The 23,860-nt window shown below is 45.3% G+C and overlaps 1 protein-coding gene across 6 annotated transcripts in view; it reads right to left on the bottom strand.

Moving 5' to 3' along the window:
- ank2b (ankyrin 2b, neuronal) overlaps positions 1-7,553 on the bottom strand; it is a 1,291,078-nt gene extending 1,283,525 nt beyond the window's left edge. For all 6 annotated transcript variants that reach the window (XM_070871180.1, XM_070871178.1, XM_070871177.1 and 3 more), the window contains exon 1: positions 7,254-7,553. In XM_070871180.1, the coding sequence (XP_070727281.1) occupies positions 7,254-7,334 (81 nt within the window). In that variant the 5' untranslated portion in view covers positions 7,335-7,553. The remainder of the gene's footprint in view (positions 1-7,253) is intronic.
- Between the last annotated feature and the right edge of the window lie 16,307 nt (positions 7,554-23,860).

Raw genomic sequence — 23,860 nt, forward strand, 5'->3', positions numbered from 1 at the left:
GAAGCCACAGACGTCCAAGCCTTTAAGGAACTAAAGACAGCCCTGCTGCAAGCTCCGGCTTTGGGCCGGCCCCTCTATGACCAGCCCTTTCAACTGTATTGTACAATTCTGAAAGACTGTGCTACCATTGTCTTAACACCTCTCACTCTGTAGCTGCCCTCCTGGGCCAACTGCAGACTCAACACCTTACCATGGCCAGGCAAAGCAGATATGAGATCTACCTACTGAATAATCCTAAGCTGACCTTTCGGCACTGTACTGCCATTAATCCGGCCTGTTTTCTTACTGAGCCACCCCAAGATGAGGAAGAACCCAGTCATGATTGTTTATCTTTAATTCAAGAGGCCTCGTCGGTCAGGGAAGATTTAGTTGATGTACCAATGGAAGACCCAGACTGTATTATGTAGGTTGACGGAAGTTCTTCTATTAATCCAGAAGGTACACGAATCTCAGGATACGCCATAGTAAACCAGGAAAATCAGGTTTTGGAATCTGTCGCCTTTGAAACCGCCTATTCCGCCCAACAAGCTGAACTATTTGCCCTCACCCGAGCCTGTATCTTGGCCAAAGACCTCAAAGTCAATATCTATACCGACTCTAGGTATGCCTTTGGGGTAGCCCATGATTTCGAACAATTATGGAAAAATAGGGGATTCCTAACCTCACAGGGGAATGAGATATCCCATAGGCAACTAGTATCTGATTTGTTGCAAGCCCTCATGCTCCCCAAGCGTATTGCCATTGTCAAGTGTACCGCCCACACTACCGGAAAGTCTCCGGTTGACATAGGAAACCGCTGTGCTGACAGAGAGGCTAAACAGGCCTCTTGCGGACAACAAATGGTGGTGCCTAGAATGATGAGTCAAACTAAAAGTCCTGCCAAGGATAAGTTAGCCTCGGAAAAACCAATGCCAACCATCCAAGATGTCATTAAAGCACAGGAGGACGCTCCTGAAAAAGATAAACTGTTGTGGAAAGATTATGGATGTACTTATGACAATGTTTCTAAACTCTGGACCACTCCCGCGGAACAGACTTGCATGTCTGACGAGTTGGCTCTATGGGTTATTGAATGTATGCATTTTGCTACTCATTGTGGAGCAAGGACCATGAGTGACACACTTTTGGCTACTTGGTGGCACCCTAGACTCCAGGCGCTCGCCCAGAACATCAGTAGCCATTGCCTGGTTTGCCAGCAACATAATCCAGGGAAGGGAGTCCCCTGTGATTGGGGTAAGACGCCCCTACCAGAAGGTCCCTTTGAGACATTGCAGTTGGACTACATTGAGTTGCAAAAAGTTCAGTGTTACAAATATGTGTTAGTAATAGTAGATGTGTTTAGCAGATGGATTGAAGCCTACCCTACCCTGGACAATAAGGCTCAAACTGTTGTTAAGGTGTTAATGAGGGAAATTGTTCCCAGATATGGTATCCCAGCTCGACTGATGACCACCTATGTTCTTTCTCTGACTCAGGCTCTGCGACTAGCTCACAACCAGGTTCGAGAGGCTCACCTTGGCCTCCCAGTGTTACCCGAATCATCTCTCGTGGCACCAGGGAAGTATGTCCTGATTAAGAAATGGATTCGAAAGGGACTAGAGCCACGATGGGAGGGGCCTTTTCAGGTGTTACTCACTACCCCCACCGCAGCTAAGGTTGAAGGGAGATGTGCCTGGGTTCACCTGCACCACTGTAAACTTATTACTTCATAATGAGCCTATCTCACTGGTCGTCCTAACCCTTGTTTCTGTTCCAGACTTCCTCTCCTCCATAGCTGAATAAACCACATCCTTGGGGCAGGAAGAAAAACGCCAAGAACACGGCAGGAGAAAGGAACAAGCAGACATAGCTGTTTTCTGATCTATCCTTATCTTATTGTTAACTAATGTGTAGTATCGTCTAAAATTACTTAAGCATGTGTAAGCTAGCAGGTATAATTGTGCTATCTTGTGCTATCCTAGCAGAACTAGAAGGGCTACAGGATAACTTATTTTATCAGACCCATACCCGATTGCATGGCAATCGAACTGTGTGTTACCCATTAGCCCAATCAGTAGAGGCCCTGTTCGTGGCTACCCCTGGGTGGACTCCCCGCGATTTATATACGGCGGATACCTCGGATGCACCCTGTGAGGGACAAACGGGCGAATATAAAAGGGGGCACACCCAGAGAAGGATAGTAACACGGGCCATCAGCAAGGAGTTCTGTGCCGATTGGGAGGATCCTATCACGCTGGGATCATCACTCGGCTACGGGTTCCTCGGGGCCCTATCTGTAGGTGGATCGGCAGGGGTAATTAGTGCCAAAAATAGGAACTACCTTATTTGCGGATTGACCATTTTGGGAAATAGCATGTCTAAGGGACTGGATGCCATCAACAGAGAGCTGTCTGAACTAAGATTGTATACGCAGCAGACCCGTTATGCTGTGGATTATCAGCTGGCCCAACAAGGAGGAGCGTGCACAATTATAGGGGACAAATGTATAACACATGTCACGGATGAATCATACAATATCACCCAAGCCATTGATGCCATAAAAAAGCAGCTGGATGAGTTTAGGCAGGGCCCAGAGAAAGGAAATAGTTGGTTGGATTGGTTATTTGGAGGATCCTGGGGATCTTATTTAATGCATGGAGCAGTTATTCTCGTTATGATAATAGTTACCTGTTGTCTGATTATTGGTTGCTTTAATGTCTGTTGTAAAGTAATGATGGCAAAATTGGAGCAAACTCTTACATTCACGAGCTCCGGGAATCTGGTTCAACAGACTAAAAGTTTACTCGAGGATCAAGAAGAGTATGAGAAACAAGAATGCGAACGGCTGAATGCGATACTCCTGGAATAATCACCAGGGTTATCATGGAATGATAAAAGGGGGGAATGAGAATGTGAATAGAAGAGTTGTGAATGTGTCAGTTGAATAGGATCATGGGAAGATGGCTAAAAGAAAATGTCACGCTGAGATATTTGCAATGTCGACACAAAAAGGGGGTTACTCAGAGTTGTGGTCAAACACGAGTTACGCGAAAAAGCAAAGTCAGGCATGAGTCAGACGAGGGGCTGCTATAACCAGCCATAAAATAGGGAAATGCTATGTAAATCGAAACTATAAACACATTCCTGGAGCCCGCCCTATTTGAAGAGTTGTTAGCCTGCAATTGGGTATGCTATGGGGGAAGTCGACCAATGATTGTATAAACTGAGTGTCACTCAAATATGTTTTGCTGTAACAATGTATAAATATTGAGCTTTTGTACTGTTATGGGACTTGTCAAGAGAGAGGTGGACAGGCTCAAATCGAGGGTGTTCCCTTTATCTTAACAGGTCCCGGCCGGAGAATCTCTAATAAAGGTCTTATGTTGCTAAGACTAAAAGTGTTCGTGTGTCAGTGAATTGGCTGAAACAGATTGAAGGGAAAAGAATCCAGTATCTACAATATCAGGAAACGATGAACAGGCTGGGTCGCTTTTCTCTTGAAAAAGACTGAGGGGTGACCTAATAGAGGTCTTTAAAATTATGAAAGGTTTTGATAGAGTGGATACAGAGAGTGTTTTCACTTGTGGGGAAGAGCACAACTGGAGGCCGTCAATATAAGATAGTCACCAACAAATCCAATAGGGAATTCAGAAGAAAATTCTTTACCCAAAGAGTGGTGAGAATGTGGAACTACCACAGGGAGTGGTTGAAGCGAACAGTATAGATGCATTTAAGCAAAGGCTAGACAAACATATGAGGGAGAAGGGAACAGAGGGTTATGTTGATAGATTTAGATGAGGAAAGACAGAAGGCGGCTCGAGTGGAGCATAAACATAGGCATGGACTGGTTGGGCCCAATGGCCAGTTTCTGTGTCCTGTATTCTATGTAATTCTATGTAACCTGACAAATAATATTATGTAATTTTTATTATTAATCATCAAGGATGGTTGCTGCTGCCTACAGTTTGTATCTGTACAGAACAGACTGTAGCTTCACGTTCCTATCCACCTGTAGCCTAACTCCATTTCCAGACAGCATGTGGGCTGGTGGCAGATGCAATATGATCACGATCATGTCTGTTACTTTACTTAATCTAGAGACAGACAGGAGACTCATGAGACTAACAAGGTTGCGGATGAGCTAGTCCACCTATATCAATATTTTTTTGTTAAAACACCCTCTAGAGGGATGGGTATGTTATTCTGTCAGTCTGACAATACTAATAAGAAGCATAATAATTCATTATTACATTATTATAAGTATAATAAAACTGAAATAATGCAAAGTGATTCTTTAATGACTGGTTGGTTGGAAAAGCAACGGATATATTCAACTATTCAGCATACATTCAGAAAAATATTGAACCGGAATGTAAAATAACTTATGAAGCTCATTTCAGATGCATAAATTATTGAGAGTAAAGTAATGTTCAGATATGTGAAAGAAGCAAGACACTAAGTCCCCAGTGAAGATGGGTGGAGTTTAATTTATCTGCTCAACATGGAGTGGCCTATAAAGTTACCTCAATTCTGCCTATTCTAGTGTTACAAGTGAAACCTAGCAATGCATCTTACTTTTCCTTTTTAGTTATGATTTGCACTGCATCTTAGAATAAAGTGTGTATAAACTTAAAATAACCTTTCTTCATATGTAAAGTCTAAATATTCCCCTTAATTATAAAAAAGCTTCCCCGACTTCTCAGTAATAAGTGCATAATCTAGTGAGGTACTGAGCATGCAGATCAGGAGACATCAACTTCAGGAGGGAGGAGTTTAATTATAACTTTTTAAATAGTTACATTATATTAAAATACTCCAAGCAACTGTATTCCAGATTCTTTGTCATGTGTTCTATTACATGATCTAAGGCACGTTCTTATAAAAGGTATGGACTTATTTAAAAAATTATAGAAATTTCAGGGGATGTTAGAACATGCTCCCTTGCCTCCGCCTTTGCTAGGGTATTGCTTTACCATACACTAAAAAAACAAATTTTACTAAAAACTTTCACTTATCTGCCAGTTGCTATTATTCACCATGTGAATCTCCTCCATTATGGAGATAACTGAAGTTCCACTGTAGCTTTAGCTTTTATTTCTTACCAATTTATTCTCTGCCAATTTTCTTTTTTCCCTATTTCCTCGATTAAAGGCACTGATGCCTTGCTAGAATGCAATGACACAAACATTGCTGCTCTGGCACCTTGACCTGATGTCTATTATTCATACCTGAGCCTTGATAGTGGATTGGTGGGCTATTTGGTTGTGCATCACAACTGAACCCAATCCTGTCTGCTGTCTAAGTCATATTTCAACATGGATCATTTGACAATGACCGCTTGAACCTTGCCTGGTTTCCCCCTTCCTAACCCACAGGGGCTGTGACCAATTAAAGCATACCTACTGTCACACAGCTGAGACTACCCAGTTGAGCACAGACAAAGGATCAAATCTAGGACCTTCCTATTCTCTATATTCCAGATACTCACTGGATAAACATTGTGGAACTCTACAGACTTTTCTATTGCAAACTTTCTATATGTATTCCTGGACATCAAAAAATAATTTCCAATCTTCATCAACCATACTGAATATAAATGCTAAAAAAAACACGTGTCAATCCATGCCAAAATTATTACTTTGAAAAGGCACCCATATTCCGTTTTTTTTAAGGAATTGGGTTGTGTGGGGCAGCACTTCTGAGTCTTGGGTTGAGTCCAGCTAGGCCAAAGAATAAAAGTTTTGCCTCCCTCTTTCTATTTGTCAGTTGTAACGGTGCTAAAAGAAATGTGTGTTGAACAGTCTCAACTCAGTTCCTGTGGACATGGTTCCAGAGTACAAACCCTACCCTTAATTTCACACAATTGGCAATCGCTTTCAGGAAGGCTATAAGGATGGTTAGCATTGGAGATAATACGTTTCTGAGGCTAAAACAAGGCTTGTTATCAAGGCAGAGACCATTTGCATTTGTCCACATTAAACATTTGTTTTACCCAGAACCGTGATTACTCCGATCAGAAAACTGAATGTTTTACCCTCTACTGATCACACGTGGAACTACATCCTTGTCACACTAAGATCAGCTGCTCTAATCGCCCGCACTGTCATTATTATTTCCAGAGGTTGCTGTATTGAAGCAGTCAAACTCTAGAGAAATCGAGTTTAATTGAAAGCTGAATACGCCAATGAGAAAAGTCGCTGCACGCGGCTATACCAATCACTGACGAGAGTTGCGGCGGAGAGGCGGGAGTCGGTTGTTTTCGGGTTTGTCTGGCTCAACAGGCGAGGGTCAGAGCGGATTCATACTTTCTATTGTGTTATTTACAGGAGCAATAAAAGAGAGGGTGAATACAAATTAGTCATATACAAGAGTCATTTATTGAGCGTCATATCTGGATTAACCCAGTGTTTCCATAGGGCTAAACATTATTTATCTCCATCTGTTATATTCGTGATTTGCTGTCACTTATCAAATGTTCACTCAAATATATATATATATATATATAAATCAGAATGCAATAATGCAATATGGGATGAATGGTAAAAAACAGAGTAATAACTTTGTAAGATGAGCAAACCTAACGACACCTCCCTATTCCGCACCCAACTCACACCGACCAACATTAGTGAACGGAATGGGGAATGAAAGCCGTCAAAAAATAATTTCAGAATATTAATTCTGACAATAAATCATAGCAGTTTGATAAAACGGTCATTTTAGTAGATTATTTAAAATGTATGCCCGAACACAAATATATTCAATTATCTTGCAGTCTCCAATAATCGTCATTCAATATTGTACAGAATGACTATTCAAAAGGAAAAATAACATTCTGCTATTTTATTATTTCATGCTATGTGCGTGTTTCAAGTGTGAATACGTGTCCACCGTGCAGCCTGAATCCAAACAACATCAGCATTGCACACAAGCACCTGCTCCAGTCTGTACAGATGGCCAGCACCGACTCGTACCCTCTCCACTTGTCCGCCAAGTGAAAAAGGGAGGGAAACATACACCATTGGGATAAACCTGAAGCTAGTATTTTCTCCAATTCCTCTCTTCTCTCTACATCACTGATGGAGAACTCCAAAGATTTTGGTAACCTAGGCAACGCCTTGAATGTCAGTCTCCCGAAGCACTGAAAATATTCGACTGGGAGCCTTTCTCTGCCCCGGGCGCGGGCTGTTTTGCACAGTGCAGGACACTGGTTGATATGTATCTTTATATGTATTTTAAAAACTACCAAAACAATCTTTGCGATATTTTGAACCCACCTGGCGAATGCGGTCTGGCGGATTTGGAGAGGTCCCGCCTCCCTGCGGGGAGGAGGCTGCAGAGGAGGAGGGAGAAGCCATCTTCTTCTCTCAGTCTGCGACTGCCTGCCGCTGTTGTGAAACGCAATACTGTGGGATCAGCCTCCTGACTTTCACTCAGTCTGTCACTGTAGAAGCTGGTTTCCTCCAGGGTTTTTGTTTTGCTTCACACATTCAGTGCTGGCGCACAGATTGTTTCTGCACTCAGCCTCGCTGTCCGGAGATTGAATGAAGCTGGGCGGGAAAGGGGGAGGTTGATCTTTTTTTGGAGGGTGGGGGCGGGAGTTGACCTTGTTGTGCTGTCAGAGAGGAGAGAGTGTTTGTGTGTGTCGGTGCCAATGCGGCACTCACTGTCTCACTCACTCGCCACCTCTCGTTCTACGGCTCAGGCTTTGCCACACCACACAGCACAGAGTGAGAGCCCGGCGTCAGTCCTCAACAACATACACACACTGATGAGATCACGTACAGCGCAATGTGCTCTGATCCATCTTAATGCTGCTCCGAAGAGTCACAGTAAGGTGGGGTAAACAGCCATTGGCTCAAGGATGCTTAAAATACGTCGTGCCAAGGATCTGCCATGCTAATAGTTGTTTCGAAAACGATCGTTCCTTAAATTATTATTCCAATATGACAATAAATGGCTTTAGTCCCGATAATTATTGTTACACTGAATATATTTTCTACATATATAAATGGAAAACTCTTTAATATATATGTGTATAACAACAACTTGCATTTATATAGCGCCTTTAACGTAGTAAAACGTCCTAAGGCGCTTCAGGAGCGATTGGCAAGCAAAATTTGATATAAATTATATACTAAAAAAGTAACCAATTTATAGATAAATGATAAATATATATACATAATTACATTAAACCCCAGCATACATTAGGTATAAAAAGAATGTTGCACCGTTAATAAAAGCCTTGCGTTCTTAAAAACGCGAGCATATTGTTTCCCGCCATCTGGACATATTGTAGGTATTGATTAAACATAACACTCAAAGGAGTCGAGAGATCGCCTTACTGGCACAACAGGTTCTAGTGCTGCTGAATAATTCTTTGCTCATAGCTTTTCGTCTTCCAAACTATGAGAGGAAAAACAGCGGTCTGTGATTGCTTTTGCTGGAAAACAAAATTAGTGAACACCCATGGAAATATCACAGAGCAATCATGTTTATTATTCTTATAATTAACGTCGTTTTCCGTTCAACATAAAATAAACGGTTTAGGTTCTGCAACGTGAAATGCATTCTTTAACTTTGTCTAATTAATTTCTCCCACCAGTGGAATTAGATATCTGCGAATGAATCACAGAACATTGAGAGATAACTGGAATTGTTTGGGGATCAACAGGGATGGAACAAAAGTGATGGGATGCATTCCAACCAGACAAGGACAAATAGACTAATCACCAGTATAGAATTATTGGCCAATGTGTTTGATTCTCCTGGGGGGGGGGAGTGCGGCAGAGAGATCATGGGGGTGGGGAGGCGGTGGATTGTGGGGTCAGGCCAGCGATTGTGGAAGTCAGCAGTGAGGAAGGACTTCAATTTGTTCAATTTGTTCATATCAGAGTTCTGCACATGCGCCACCCGGTGGCCTGGAATGGTTCCAGACGAGTGGTGGTGCCGGATAAAGGAGTTCCGGATAAGGAGGTTCAGCCTGTACTTGCCTTTATTAGTCGAGGATTGGAATACAAGAGCAAGGTGGTTATGCTTGAACTGTATAAAACACTGGTTAGGCCACAGCTGGAGTACTGTGTCCAGTTCTGTTCACCACATTACAGGAAAGATGTGATTGCACTGGAAAGGGTGCAGAGGAGATTTACAAGAATGTTGTCTGGACTGGAGAATTTTGGCTATGAGGAAAGATTGGAGATGCTGGGTCTGTTTTCTTTGGAACAGAGGAGTCTGAATGGAGACCTGATTGAGGGGTATAAAATTATGAGGGGCCTGGATAGAGTGGATAGAAAGGACCTGTTTCCCTTGGCAGAGGGGTCAACAACCAGGGGACATAGATTTAAAGTAATTGGGGGGAGGTTTAGAGGAGATATGAGGGGAAATTTCTTCACCCAGAGGGTAGTAGGGGTCTGGAACTCACTGCCTGAAAGGGTGGTAGAGGCAGAAACCCTCACCATATTTATAAATTACTTGGATGTGCACTTAAAGTGCCGTAACCTACAGGGCTATGGACCAAGAGCTGGAAAGTGGCATTAGGCTGGATATCTCTTGGTCGGCGGCGCAGACACGATGGGCCAAAATGGCCTCCTTCAGTGCTGTAAATTTCAATGATTCTATGAACACGACCCCCACACTGAACCTTCTGTTCCTCTGACTCTGGCATTGTGCATCCCCTTTTGCCCCACCATTGGCGGCCATGCCTTCAGCCACCTACACCCAATGCTCTGAAATTACATACCTCTCCACATCACTCTTCTCCTTTAAGACCCTCCTTAAAATCTACCTCTTTGACTAAGTTTGTTTTGGTCAACTCTCCTAATCTCTCTATTGGCTTGGCATCAATTTTTCCTTACACCTTTGTGAAACACCTTGGGATGTTTTTTCAACATTAAAGGCACTATATGAATTAATTTTTTCTGTTTTAAAGAAAAGGAGGTAATTATCCATTTCCTGGACTGGAGAACAGACTAGACAAGGATTTTTTTTACACGTGAAGGAGGCCTGCACAAAGGCCAGAAAACTATTCCTGGGGATTTCAATTACCCAGATATTGACCTGTAAAACAATGGAGGAAATATTAAAGGTATCGTTCTAGGCATGATGTAAGATTCTTTCCAAAATCAGTTTGTTAAAGAGCCAATATGGTTAGTTCTGGACCTAATATGGTACATAAGTTAGAAATACGGGGGCATCTAGAGTTCATTGAGATTTTATTGAATTGTGTATGATGACTTGAGTCTCAAATAGCTACATTTCATAAGTATACAACCATTTGGATAATACTGCAAAATAGTTATTCTCTTCACTAAGTGTGTGTTGTGTCCTTTGTCTAGCATAGGAATAGTAATGTAAAAATGTAAGGGAGCATGATTTGCATAGCAAACTGAGCAAGCTAGTTGTGCAGCTGTCATGCAGTCTATCATTTTTCATCATGACTTTTCCAGCCATCTGACACACTACTAAATAACAAATTTGACCTTGACACCTGGTTATTAGAGGTTCAGGAAATAATTTCACTTTAATCACAATTTTATCCAAGCTGAAAATTCATTTGGGATTACTACTGGCACATAGGAAACTTGCGCCAGAAGCCAAACTTTTAATTATATAAATTAATAAGCATATCTATGTGGGAGACATAAAGGAGGAAGAGGGAAAGTGTGAAGGGGAGGCTTACAGAAAGGAAAAAGAAAGTTAGAACAAGAGTTCAGAGAAACAACTAAAGTGTTTCAGACATAAAGGGAGAGAGTAATTGAAAACAAATGGAATGACAGAGAGACAGAAAGAATGAGAGAGTTATATTATTTTTATTCGTTCATGGGATGTGGGTGTCACTGGAAAGGCCAGCATTTATTGCCCATCCCTAATTGCCCTTGAGAAGGTGATGTTGAGCCACCTTCTTGAACTGCTGCAGTCTGTGTGGTAAAAATATTCCCATAGTGCTGTGAGGGAGGGAGTTCCAGGATTTTGACCCATCAACAATGAAGGAACAATGATATACTTCCAAGTCAGGATGATGGAGGGGAATGTGGAGGTGATGGTGTTTTCATGTGCCTGCTGCCCTTGTCCTAATAGGTGGTAGATGTTGTGTCCTTACACACTACTGTAAATCAACACGAGACACATTCTGCAGACAAGGTCACTCTGTGACCCTACACTTTTATTCACAGGACCCTCAAGGAGTCCATCAAGGAGTGATGACCCTGCGTGGGACCTCCCTTTATATACCTGGATGACCAGGTGAGGAGTGTTTCCCACAAGTTCACCCCCTGTGGTCAAGGTGTGCATTTCTTAGGTGTATACAGTGTACAGTGTTGTTACATGAAGGTTACAGTTACATGAAGGTTACATACATGACATCACCTCCGCCCCAATGTCTTTGGGTCAAAGATTGAGTCTTTCAGGCGGTCTACGCTCTCTCGTGAAGCGCCGCAGTTGGGGCTCTGGTTGTTGAGCCTTGGCATGTGTCTTTGTCACCTGTTGTGATTCCGGCTCGTCCGGGCTGGCTGCAGGGACTGTGCATGCTGCTGAAGGTTCTTGTTGCTCATTCACTGGCAGTGGTGTGGGCAGCATCTCATGATTTTCCTCAGGTTCCTCAGTGTCCATGCTGAACCTTTTTTTGCGGCATATCTGTCCATTATTAAGTCTGACCACTATGATCCTATTCCCCTCTTTACCAATTACAGTACCCTCAAGCCACTTGGACCCCAAAGAATGATTGAGAACAAATACAGAGTCATCGATTTCTATACATCTCCCCTTGGAGTTGCGGTCATGGCACTCATTTTGGGACTCAACAATGTCTGACAGGACTGGATGAATGAGGGACAGCCGAGTTTTAAGTGTACGTTTCATGAGTAGTTCCGCTGGCGGGACTCCCGTGAGCGAATGCGGTCGAGACCTGTAGGCCAGCAGGAGGTGCGATAGGCAGCATTGAAGGGAGGGTCCTTGAATCCGGAGCATACCTTGTTTTATGATTTGTACCGCACGTTCCGCCTGGCCATTGGAAGCCAGCTTGAACGGTGCTGTCCTGACATGTTTGATGCCATTACCCAACATGAACTCCCGAAATTCATAGCTAGTGAAGCACGGGCTGTTGTCGCTAACCAGGATGTATGGAAAGCCGTGGGTCGTAAAGACCGCACGCAGACTGTCCACTGTGGTGGATGTCGTGCATAAATTCAATATGATGCATTCGATCCATTTCGAGTACACATCAACAACAATGAGGAACATTTTCCCCATGAACGGGCCCACGTAGTCTACGTGAATACGTGACCATGGCATGTTGGGCCAGGGCCACGGGCTGAGTGGGGCCTCCCTGGGGACATTGCCCAGCTAGGCACATGTTGTGCACCTGCGAACACAGTGTTCCAGGTCTGCATCAATTCCCGGCCACCATACATGTGACCAGGCAATGGACTTCATTAGCACAATGCCTGGGTGCTCGCTGTGGAGTTCCCTGATAAATGCTTCCCTTCCCTTCTGGGACGTGACTACCCGGCTGCTCCATAGTAGGCAGTCGGCTTGGATGGAGAGTTCATCCATCCGTCTGTGAAACGGTCTGACCTCTTTAGGGCATGCTCCGTGTGCGGGCGCCCAATCCCCAGTCAGGACACATTTCTTAATCAAGGATAGGAGGGGATTTCTGTTTGTCCAAGTTTTGATCTGGTGGGCTGTGATGGGGGAGCCTGCGCTGTCAAAAGCATCGAAAGCCATGACCATCTCAGCGCTTTGTTCCGCTGTCCCCTCAGTGGTGGCCAGTGAAAGCCTGTTAAGCGCGTCAGCGCAATTTTCGGTGCCTGGCCGGTGCCGTATGGTGTAGTCATACGCAGCCAGCATGAGAGCCCATCGCTGTATGCGAGCTGACGCATTGGCATTGACAGCTTTGCTGTCGGACAACAAGGATGTTAACGGCTTGTGGTCCGTTTCTAACTCGAACGTTCTGCCAAAAAGGTATTGGTGCATCTTTTTCACCCCATAGACACATGCGAGTGCTTCCTTTTCAACCATGCTATATCCCTGTTCTGCTTGGGAGAGCGACCTGGAAGCATAAGCCACAGATTGGAGTTGGCCCTTATCATTACTCTGCTGCAACACGCATCCAACCCCATAGGATGATGCATCACATGTCAAATCCAATTTCTTAAAGGGGTTGTACAGGGTCAACAGCTTGTTAGAGCAAAGCAGGTTCCGCGTCCGATTGAAAGCCCGTTCCTGACAGTATCCCCAAAACCAATTGCAACCCTTACGCAGGAGCACATATAGCGGCTCCAACAATGTGCTTAAGTTCGGCAGAAAGTTCCCGAAATAGTTCAATAGTCCCAGAAATGAACGCAACTCCGATGTGTTGCCGGGCCTGGGCATGCGACGGATCGCCTCCGTTTTGGATTCGTTAGGCCGGATCCCGTCTGCGGCAACCCTCCTGCCTAAAAACTCGACGTCTTGGGCCAAAAACACACGTTTGGACTTCTTTAGTCGCAGGCCTAGCCGGTCCAGTCGGCGTAGCACCTCCTCCAGGTTGTGGAGGTGTTCCTCGGTATCTCGACCCGTGATAAGGATGTCGTCCTGAAATATGATTTTTCCAGGGATGGATTTTAGTAGGCTTTCCATGTTCCTTTGAAAGATAGTGGCTGCTGAATGAATGCCAAATGGACACCTGTTGTAGACAAACAGCCCCTTATGCGTGGTGATGGTGGTCAGTAGCTTGGATTCTTTGACCAGTTCTTGGGTCATGTAGGATGAAGTGAGGTCCAACTTGGTGAACAGCTTGCCACCTGCCAGCATGGCAAAAAGATCCTGGTAGTGGTGGTGGCCTTGTAGTCGCCACAGATCCTGACCGAGCCATCCGTTTATAGAACAGGGACAATGGGGCTTGCCCAGTCACTGAAATTATGCCCCCTCTTAGCAACCTGTCCAACTCACTCTCATTTTTCTCCCACATCACATACAGCACAGCTCTGGCTTTATGGTGCACTGATATGGCGTCCGGGGTGATGCGTATCACTACTTTGGTACCTTTGAAAGTCCCGACACCAGGTTGAAATAGTGACTCAAACTTTTGTAGGACCTGTGAGCATGAACTTCGCTCCACAGATGAAATGGCGTGCACATCCCCCCATTTCCAGTTCAACTTGGCTAGCCAGCTCCTCCCCAAAAGCGCGGGACCATTTCCCGGGACAATCCAGAGTGGTAGCCGGTTCTCTGACCCATTATGTGTGACCACCAACATTGCACTGCCTAGCACTGGGATGATCTCTTTGGTGTATGCCCGTAATTTCGTGTCAATGCTTTCTAGCTTGGGTCTGCTAGCTCTGAATGGCCATTGTTGCTTGAATTGTTGGACACTCATAAGCGACTGGCTGGTTCCTGTGTCCAGCTCCATGCGTACCGGGATGCCGTTTAACAGTACTCTCATCATCATTGGTGGCGTTTTTGTGTATGAGCTGTGGATGTTTGCCACCTGAACCTGCTGAATTTCAGTGTCCATTGCTGTGTCCCAAGCAGAACCCTGCCTTGCAGACCCTCTTGTGGTTCATCCACTGCGTAAATCAGCCTCGCTGCGGGCTTCCTGCACATTCTGGTGAAATGTTCACTAAAGTTACAATTTCTGCAGATAAATTGTTGAAACCTGCAGGTTTTCGCAGCATGTCTGCCCTCGCACCTCCAGCATGAGCTGAGATTGTTGTGAACAAAAGGGCTGTTCCCAGGCATTGCTCTCTGATTATCTCTTTGATTACTCTTGAGCACTCTGTTAGTGGGTGTCAATGGCCCCATCCCGGGACGTATTGTCCCTTGTGATGGTGTAAATGTCTGTTCAACCTGCCATTGTCTCTGTTGAGGACCCACCCTAGAGTCTGGTTGGTGTCGAATTGCCCTTGCCTGCCTGCGGGGTTCTGAGTCACGTTTACCATGTTAACTCCCTGCTCCATCGCCACGTTGGGAGCGGAGTTGCGCGCGTATGTGATCTTGGTTTCCTCCTCCCCCGCCATGAAGGTTTGAGCCATCAACACCACTGCTTCCAAGGTCAAGTCCTTGGTCTCAAGTAGCTTCCTAAAAATCCCGGCATGACCAATGCCCTCAATGAAGAAATCCCGTAACCTCTCCCCCCTGCAGGCGTCTGTGAACTTACAGAGGCTGGCCAAGCGCCGAAGGTCTGCAACGAAGTCCGGTATGCTCTGCCCTTCCCGACGTCGGTGACCCTACATTTTTATTCACAGGACCAAGGAGTGGTGACGCTGCGTGGAACCTCCCTTTATATACCTGGATGATCAGGTGAGGAGTGTCTCCCACAAGTTCAACCCCTGTGGTCAAGGTGTGCATTTCTTAGGTGTATACAGTGTACAGTGTTGTTACATGAAGGTTACAGTTACATGAAGGTTACATACATGACAGTAGAGGTTGCAGGTTTGGGAGGTGCTGCCGAAGAAGCCTTGGCGAGTTGCTGCAGTGCATCTTGTAGATGGCACACATTGCAGCCATGGTACACCGGTGGTGGAGGAAGTGAATGTTTCAGGTGGGGTGCCAATCAAGCGGGCTGCTTTGTCCTGGATGGTGTTGAGCTTCTTGTGTGTTGTTGGAGCTGCACTCATCCAGGCAAGTGGAGAGTATTCACTCCTGACTTGTACCTTGTAGATGGTGGAAAAGCTTTGGGGAGTCAGGAGGTGAGACACTCGCTGCAGAATACCCCGCTTCTGACCTGCTCTTGTTGCCACAGTATGTATGTGGCTGGTCCAGTTAAGTTTCTGGTCAATGGTGACCCCCAGGATGTTGATTGTGGGGGATTCGACGATGATAATGCCGTTGAATGTCAAGGGACAGTGGTTAGACTCTCATTTGTTGGAGATAGTCATTGCCTGGCACTTGTGCGGTGCAAATGTTACTTGCCACTTATCAGCCCAAGCTTGAATGTTGTCCAGGTCTTGTTGCATGTGGGCATGGACTGCTTCATTACCTGAGGAGTTGCGAATGACACTGAACACTGTGCAGTCATCAGCGAACATCCCCACTTTGACCTTATGATGGAGGAAGGGTCATTGATGAAACAGCTGAAGATGGTTTGGCCTAGGGCACTGCCCTGAGGAACTCCTGCAGTGATGTTCTGGGACTGGGGTGGTGGACCTCCAACAACAACAACCAACTTCCTTTGTCCTAGGTATGACTCCAGTCAGTGGAGAGTTTACCCCTTGATTCCCATTAACCTCAGTTTTACTCGGGCTCCTTGATGCCACAGTCGGTCAAATGCTGCCTTGATGTCAAGGGCAGTCACTCTCACCTCACCTCTGGAATTCAGCTCTTTTGTCCATGTTTGACTGTAATGAGGTCTGAAGCTGAATGGTCCTGGCGGAACCAAAACTGGGCATCGGTGGGCAGGTTATTGGTGAGTAAGTGCCGCTTGATAGCACTGTCGATGACACCTTCCATCACTTTGCTAATGATTGAGTGTAGACTGATGGTGTGGTATTTGACAGGATTGATAAACAAGCAGAGAGAGTTACAGGAAAAGAAAAAAACATGTTTCTTTAGTTTGGTCCATAAGCATTGCATCGGTGTTCAGCTAGCATATTTATGGATATTACTAAAATAAATACTATTTCAGAAGCTAAGGCTGGAATTTTACCGGTACTGAGAGGGCAGGATCGGAGGCGGGTCAGGTGTCAAATTAGAAATGATTGATAGCGGGTCGGGAGTCCGCTGTCAACCGGCCTCCACACTAGTCTCCAATGTGTCGGGTCTGTCAGCACTTAACAGACCCGACAGCAAGCAGCGGGAGAAAGCAATGTACATCATTAAGAGTTAGTTAAAAGCCAATTAAATACCATTTTGTCTTGCACTTACCATTTTTCCAGTTTTTTCATGAAGTTCACGGCGCTTGGGGATCACATCAGGTAAGTAGCTCGGGTGTTCCATCAGTATCCATTCTTCTGAATAGTTGACAGCTGCAAATGTGGTATAATAGCTCTTCACTTTCCAATCTTAGAAGCTGGAGCCTTCAGGATTTGGAAGACAGATTTGTGCTTTATGCAGGTTGGAAGTGTTTGCAGTAAACTCTCTATCCACTGTCACCTCCTTGGAACAACGTTTCTCACCATGATAGATCGCTTCTGTCATCTCAACATCACCTGCCATCTATTCCATCAGCATCGGTGCCCTTGAAAAAATCTCACCTTGGTCCTCAAAATCCCACTACAATCAGCTCCGACACCAATATCACTAACACATCCGCATCACCAGGCATACCAGCATCACCAGGCATACCAGCAGCACCAACAACAACACCAACCATCTCCGCAATCACCTGATGCTGCACAGGACACAGGGCATCAGCACCCGACCACATTACTGCTCGGGACACCAGGGATGGCCTCACCATGGTCAGCTTTACTTCACTTGACGCCGTACACCCTGGCTGCCACAGGATACACCAGGTTGGCACCACCCCACACCAGCACCATAAAGAATCCCTACAATGACCAAGCCATTTGTTTCACATTTCTGGGGAATCATTATGTCTCACCATTCACTGCAACTCACTAGGCCACTTCCAAAGGTGTACACATATCTATCGAAGAAGGCAAAGTATTGAAAATAAAAATTTCAATGTTTGACATCACATTAACAGAAACTTTACATGAACATTGGCGATAACACCCAAGTGCCTACCCTTGTGTGTTGTTAGTTGGTATGATTGAACTAGGATGATGGTGATTGTGAGGGGTGGCTAGTGAGATTGGGATGTGATAATGTAGATAGAGAGAGAGAGATGGGTGGAAGTGCAAGGTAAGTTGGTGTGAGTAAGCACGTGCAGGCGTAGAGTAGGGAACGGATGAGGATGTGATGAGTGGCACAGCAGGATGAGGTTGAGTGTGGCTTCGCTGTAACATTTCATGATCTACTGAGATCATTGACAGATTTGCACTACTGCAGCCAGGTCCTCCTGATGACATCCCTACTTGTGCCTTCCTGTGCAATGTGCAACCAGGGCTGCATTGATCTCCTGGGAAGGTCTCTTCTGCCCATTGGAAGGGAAGAGAACCTCCCTGCATGCTGTGACTCCCTTCATAAGCATATGGAGGGAGTCATGGGAGTGCCTGGGTGCAGCCCTGCACCTCTGTGTAGTGCTTCTCAGTATTTGCAGCAGCTCAAAGCTACAGACACTGACAGCACAACTGTCAAAATCAATGAAAACATGGTCCCTTTTAGGAAACCGGCTGATGACGCGCCGCCAAATGACATTATCAGACCTGCTTCCTTTTAATTTGCCGGAAACCTCACTGGGAGGGCTTAACAAGCCCCATCAAGGTAAAATCACTTGGAGAGAGTGGGCTGCAGCCAACAGCGGGCCGGGACCTCACTGCAGACCTTAGCCACCCCGGATTCACCTCGGTCGGCAAAATCGCGGCATAAGCAGTTTCCAAGCCAACATTTGAATTTTTTGATGATTGTATCTGACAGGCTAAACATGGAACTTACTAGACCATAAAAACTAACCACAATTATCTACTTTTAATTATATTTGTTGAAGAGACCAAAAATTGCAAAAATATTTTCTGACTGTTAATTTACAGTGTGAAATAACAGCTTTTGAAAATATAGAGAAAACATGGCAGACAAGTGCCACAGAGAATATTGCTATTCAGAGAAACTCTTGCACTAAAGTCAGAAATATAAGTTGCATTGGAAACTCTTGAATTGGAGGGCCGGATTTTCCTTTACTAGCCCACAGAAAATTGGACAGGACATCAGAGGAAAACAGACCAAATTTGTGCATGAGGCTTACTGCCACCTCCTTGTTCCAACCTTAATTCCCTCTCCTCATTCTTGCTATGACCACTGCTGGAAAATAGGTCAGGGACACATTGAGATTGGAAGGGCATGCAGAAGTCCTGCCCCACCACGATCTCACTGGAAAGAAGAAAATCTAGACTATAGAGTTACCCTTGTCAACTTCATTTGTTCCTAGAAAGCAGTGTAAATGCAAGTTACAGGAATGTAAATGGCATTCACTGTGTCCAAGCTTTTTGACTACATGGGCTGCAAAAGGGTTTTCCATGAGCTTTAGGACCACATATAGGCTGAAATTGGTGGCCTTACCGCCCACTACCACCGGCTGCCGCCGAGTTTTTTCGCTGCTCTCCCCTCGGTGACAGATTCCTCCAGGTCTGCATCCGGCGGGAGGGGAATACCGCCGGGAACCGCCCGCTGATGACCTCTGGTGGCTAAGTCACGTAAGTGACCTCATGGAATATTGGTGTGGGCAGGAGTCGGCGGGAGTCAGCAGCAGCAGGGGGAAAGACCGCTGCGTGACGGCAGGTCTAACCCCAATGGTAAGTAAGAACACCTGCAAAAAAAGGTTAGTAATCATTTTTTAATTTTATCTTTTTCAGTGTTTAACTATATGGGGTCCCCTGAAGGTGTTATGGTAGTTATTTTTTATTGTGAATATTTTTATTTTTCAGTGTTCCCCCTCCCTGGGCCCAACTCAGTCCTCGGCGGCACTTTGGTGAGGAACGCATTTGCAGCCGAGATTGAGAGTTCCCGCCTGCTGCCTCCCAAATTGATGGCGTAAGCTGTTATTTGGCTGCCGGGTGGTACTGCCATCTCTTTTAGAGGGAACTTCCTGGCAAAGTACCGCCTGGTGTCCTGGCGGCTATCGGCTGTCGTTTGGACGGCACTTGGGCAGGCTTTGACTTCCACCAAGTTCGGGACCATAAAGTTTAAATCTTTGTTCCTATTAATTTTCATATATCTCAAGTTGCTGATACTAATAAATCTAGATGTTTTGATATAGGATTTATCTAGCAATGATTCAATGACAACAAGAGCAGCCCTGGTGAAACCTCTGGCCCATGTAATTCATAATTTCCATTCGTCTCTTGTGTGGAAGCGTAGCAAACATTTTTTCCGTCTTTTTTCCATTACCGTTTTCTTCCCTCTTCTGCTGTAGGTATTGATTCTAGTTGGCGGCCCTTCAATAATTGAGATAATTGATACAAAGCTTTTATGTTGTTAACATTGGAGGAAATGCATAATATGAAAGTGGTGAGCCACTTGTATTTATATAGCACCTTTCATGACCTAAGAGCACACTCCAAACGTTTTACAGCCAATGAAATATTTTTGGAGTGTAGTCACTGTTGTAATGTAGGAAACATGCAGCCAATTTGCACACAGCAAGGTCCCACAAAGAGTAATGAAATAATGACCAAATAATCTGTTTTGGTGATGTTAGTTGAGGAATAATATTGGCCAGGACTCCCTTACTCTTCTTCGAAATAGTGCCATGGGATCTTTTACATCCACCTGAGAGGCAGGCAGTATCTTGGTTTAACGTCTCATGTGAAAGCTGGTGCTTCCAACAATACAGCAATCGCTCAGTACTGCATTGAAGTCTCACCCTGGATTATATGCTCAAGTTTCTGGAGTGGGATTTGAGCCCACAACCTTTGCCTCAGAGGTAAGAGTGGTACCACTGGGACAAGGCTGACACCTACCTTGTATTATAAGTGTCAACAGTCTCTTCAACTGTGGGGAGCATCATCGACAAACATGTCCTCACTCAACATCCACACACATGTGTTATCCTGCAAGGTTTTCTGGAGAGCAACTAGGAATTCAATCCTGGCTGATATTTCCTCTTTCTGAAAGTGGATACCGATTGTAATGCCTCAATAGCCGCCCCAGCTGAGATAAGTTAATTCAGCACGGATCAGCTATGGTACCTGGGTATTTCCTGTTCTATATGGCTCAGTACCGAACAAAGTTGCATTTATCCAGAAAATACTTTCTAAAGTGCCTAATGGAATGAAATGAAAATAAAAGTCACCGATAGTGTAGCTTACTCACTAACCTCCTCAAGGGAGGACTAAAAATATTTACATTAGAAGGTACATTTTACAAATTCTTAAGATCCACTGAAGTCCGTGCCCAGATATGTGCTCCTGTTGGGTGAAGCTGTGCATCAGGAGCATAAATTCATAAAATGAATCCTGATCTGTGCTGAATTAGTTGATCTCAGCTGGGACAGCAGTTGAGTCACTACATTTGGCCCAGTGCACCTAGATGGGGAGTGAAAAAATCAGCCAGAGCTACCATTCCTGGTCGCTGTCCAATAAACTCTGCTGGAAACCGCTGGCAGGTGGATGTCAAGTGAACACAGGATTGCCTTGGCTTTGATGCCCCCACAGTAAATGGAAGAAATTAAGTGTACAACTATCAATCATTTCAATGAGATGAAACAAGGAACAAATCCATGATAAGTAAATGAGAGACTCGGGAGAAACAGCGTCATTCCATCAAGATCAAATTTGAGTCCAGAAAGAAAATGAAAGCTGAATTGTACATTAGATTGAAAACTGCAGAGCAGCCCAGGCACAACCAGAGGCAGCCCTGCACAATAATAGCCTCATAAACAGCAATCAATATAAATACAGAAGGAGAAGAACATGCCTGACCAACACCCTTGACTTTTTTGAGGAGGTGACATCCCAAGTGGACTGTGATAACCCCTACTTCCCATACTTCCAAAAATGATTTGACAAAGTTCTGCACAAAATTAGTTAAACTCATAAGTGGGGATTCAGGGAATTGATAAGAAGTTGATTAAAGGGTAGCAAAGAGCAGGCATTTGTTAGAGGAGTTATGTTGAGGTGGGGTTACTGAGTGGGGGGGAGGGCAAAGATTGGCATTGGGACCATTACTGTTAAGGTATGTCTAATTTATATCAACAACTTGGATTCTAAACATTAATATAAATTGCTCAAATTTGCAGATGATACAAAACTCAGGACATGCAAGATGAGTTCAGCAAATCATGTAAGTGAGTGGAATATGGCAGGGGAAATTTAATGCAAACAACTCTCAAGGACTGCATATAGGAAGAAAAATTGTATTACATGCATACTCCATGAACGGTGTTGAAATAGCTAATCAATAAAGTAAAAAAGGATCTTAGGGTTCTTGTTGACTTGCTGTACAACGCATCCAACCACTGCACAGCAGCAATCAGTATAGCAATTAGAATGCTGAACATCATAGCTCAAACAATAGAGTACAAGTCAGAGAATGTCGTGCTTAAACTGTATCATGTAATGGTCAAGCTGTGTTTTAAGTACTGTGTCTAGTTCTGGTCACAGAAACGGAGAAAGTGCTGGAGGCAGTGCAGAGCTGATTCCTCATGTCAGGTGTCTGAACAGTGAGAAAAGATTGCAGAAACTTGGAGTTTGCAGCCTTGAAGGAAGGTAACGGAAGGTGATCATAAAGAGAGATAAGTAAGATCGTAAACAGTATGGAAAAGGTAAATCTGGAAAATGACTTCAAACTACATTGTGACAGTAGGACAAGTGGAAGGAATTTGAAACTTGAAAAAGGCAAATTGAGGACTGATTTTAGGATGTTTTTCTCCAGTCAGAGTGATCAACACATAGGGGCCAAGTTTCGGCCTGAGTTGCTCCTGTTTTTTTGGAGCAACTGGTTTAGAATGGAGTATCTTAGAAATTGCAATTCTCGGCATTTAGTTTGCTCCAGTTCTAGTCAGTTAGAACAGTTTCAGTTTGGAACAGGTTTTTTTTTTCAAAAGGGGGCGTGTCCAACCATTTACGCCCGTTTTGAAAGTTTAGGCACTGAAAACATACTCCAAACTAACTTAGAATGGAGTAAGTGTAGATTTTTGTACGCTCAGAAAAACCTTGTCTACACTTAGAAAATCAGGCATAGGTTAGATAGAACATAGACATAGATATCCACCACCACCAGGAACATTACAAATCAGGCGTAGGGAATGGGGGCGGGGTGGCGGCTAGGGTTTAAAGGGAAGTTTACAAACATTAAACACTTCAGTTTTACAAATAAAGAGCCATCATCAATAATAAATGATAAATACATCAATAAATCAACTAATAAATCAATCAAAAAAAATTAATAAAAAATAAAAAAAATTAAAAAATCAATAAATAAAACATTTTCTACTTACCGACTGCAGCACCGGGAGTCCTCCAACAGCGTGCTGGGACGGCCCCCCCAGTGTGTCTCTGTCAGTGTCTCTATCTCTCTCTGTCTGTCTGTGTGTGTGTCTCTCACTCTCTGTCTGTCAGTGTCTGTGTTTCTGACAGCGAGGGGAGGGGGAGAAGGGGGGTGGGGGAGGGGAGGGGGGGAAGGGGGGTGGGGGAGTGGAGGGGGAGAAGGGGGGTGGGGGAGGAGGAGGAGGAGGAGAAGGGGGGGAGGAGGGAAGGGGGAAGGAGGGAAGGGGGGGAAGGAGGGAAGGGGAGAGGAGGGAGGGAAGGAGAGGGGAGGGAAGGAGGGAGGGGGAAGGAGGGAGAGGGAAGGGAGGGAAGGAGGGAGAGGGAGGGAGGGAAGGAGAGGAGAGGAGAGAAGGAGGCTGAACGGCTGGGCCCAAGACTTCGGGCTGGATTTACAGGTAGGTGGCGTCGGGTCTCGGGTCCCGGGTCCGGGAGTGGGGGGGGGGTGGGGGTCGCGGAGATTGAGGGGGGGGAGGGAAGAGAGAGTCGCGGAGGTCGGGGGGCGGGGGAGGAGAGAGAGCGTCGCGGAGGTCGGGTGGGGGGGAGGACAGAGAGAGTCGTGGAGGTCGGGGGGAAGAGAGAGTGGCGGGGGAGGAGAGAGAGCGTCACGAGGTCGGGGGGGGAGGAGAGAGAGAGTCGCGGAGGTCGAGTGGGGGGGAGGAGAGAGAGAGTCGCGGAGGTCGGGGGGAAGAGAGAGTCGCGGAGGTCGGCGGGGGCGGAGTGGAGTGAGAGTCGCGGAGGTGGGGGGGTGAGAGAGTTGCGGAAGTGGGGGGGAGAGAGAGTCACGGAGGTGGGGAGGGGGGAGAGAGAGTCGCGGAGGTGAGGGGCACAGTCGCAGAGGTCGGGGGGGTGGAGTGAGAGTCGCG

The sequence above is a fragment of the Pristiophorus japonicus genome, chromosome 2 (genome assembly GCF_044704955.1).
Source record: "Pristiophorus japonicus isolate sPriJap1 chromosome 2, sPriJap1.hap1, whole genome shotgun sequence".
NCBI lineage: Eukaryota > Metazoa > Chordata > Chondrichthyes > Pristiophoridae > Pristiophorus > Pristiophorus japonicus.